This window comes from Camelina sativa, chromosome 4 (assembly GCF_030686135.1).
Source record: "Camelina sativa cultivar CO46 ecotype springtype chromosome 4, ASM3068613v1".
NCBI lineage: Eukaryota > Viridiplantae > Streptophyta > Magnoliopsida > Brassicales > Brassicaceae > Camelina > Camelina sativa.
In genome coordinates, this window is record NC_141883.1 from 7,268,373 (window position 1) to 7,269,653 (window position 1,281).

The following is a 1,281-nucleotide window of genomic DNA, read 5'->3' on the forward strand; positions in this document are numbered from 1 at the left end:
GATTGACATATCTCACCTGTTGCGTCGAAGCAGTACGAGGGGTATCAGGGTATTTAGTTGGAGTCTTGGTTTCATTTGGTTCATTCACCCTTCATTCGTTTCATTCGTTGTATTCCTCCGTTTTCTGTTTTGCTCTGGTTGTTGCGGTTTGTGGCGTATTGTCGTGGAACGAGATCGGTTGTTGTGTTTTGTGATTTCCTTCATGGCTCAGTCTGCGTTTCTTAAGGGTAAGGCTCCTCTGGTGCATACGGAAACTGTGAAAATTTCCAACTCAGTTTTGGCTCAGAGGATTCAGCAGTTTTCTCTCACCCTTATAGGGAGGCTGATGAATCCTTCGATTCAACGGATGGAGTCTTTGGTAACCACTTTGCCTAAGATTTGGAAGCTTGAAGACAAAGTGGTGGGAGCTGAATTAGGTCAAGGTACTTTCCAGTTCAACTTCGCAGAAGAGATCGACCGGCAAGGAGTATTACAAAATGGTCCTTACCATTTTGATGGTTGGATGATCTCTCTGGTTAAGTGGGAGCCAATTATATCTTCAACCTATCCTTCAGCCATAAATTTCTGGGTGAAAGTTGCTGGTATCACGATGCATCTTTGGGAGATTGCTACTTTGGAGGCTATTGGTAAAAAGCTTGGCACCATTCGAGAAATTGATGAGGAGACAGGTAGTGTTTGTGTTACTATCAACGGTTTCAATCCCCTTTTCTTCAAGATGGCGGTGCTATTTGATTCTGGCGATGAAGTGGTAGTTACTCTTGAGTATGAGAAACAAAATGGTTATTGTGATAACTGCTATCGGCTCACCCATGAGGAGAGAGAATGTCCAGAACTCAACAAGGCTATTGGGAGTCAGGGTGTTGGGTTTCAGGCAGATAAACGAGGGGTTCAGCGACATCAAGGTATGGTAAAATAGGGGGTGTTCCACAATGATGGTGGCTGGGAGAAGCCTAGAAAATTTGTTAATAGAGCCTTGGATTTTCAAGCTCATGAGCCTTGTACTAGGGTGGGTAGCTCCGGTTCCTATCATCAGGAGAGACACCATGGTTCAGTCTGGGGACAAAAACGATCGTATGGTGCGGTTGCGATGGGTTTGGGAGCTAAACGCGGGTCTCAGTCTATTCTTTGGGAGCATATGGGGCAGACTCCTTCCTTTCCACGTTCTGGGTCAGTTTGGCCTAAGCCGTTATAAAAGGCTAAATCTGGTCAGAAGGATAAGCGGATGCCAGAAGGTTCTGGTGATGGATCTGTCACTATAGCATTGGATGTTTCTCAACGAGA

The 1,281-nt window shown here is 45.3% G+C and overlaps 1 protein-coding gene across 1 annotated transcript; it reads left to right on the top strand.

The window, feature by feature from the left end:
- Positions 1 to 202: 202 nt before the first annotated feature.
- Positions 203 to 916, top strand: LOC147945541 (uncharacterized protein At4g02000-like). The gene has a single exon (XM_087509291.1). The coding sequence runs from the start codon at positions 203 to 205 to the stop codon at positions 914 to 916; it is 714 nt and encodes a 237-aa protein (XP_087365417.1).
- Positions 917 to 1,281: the final 365 nt, after the last annotated feature.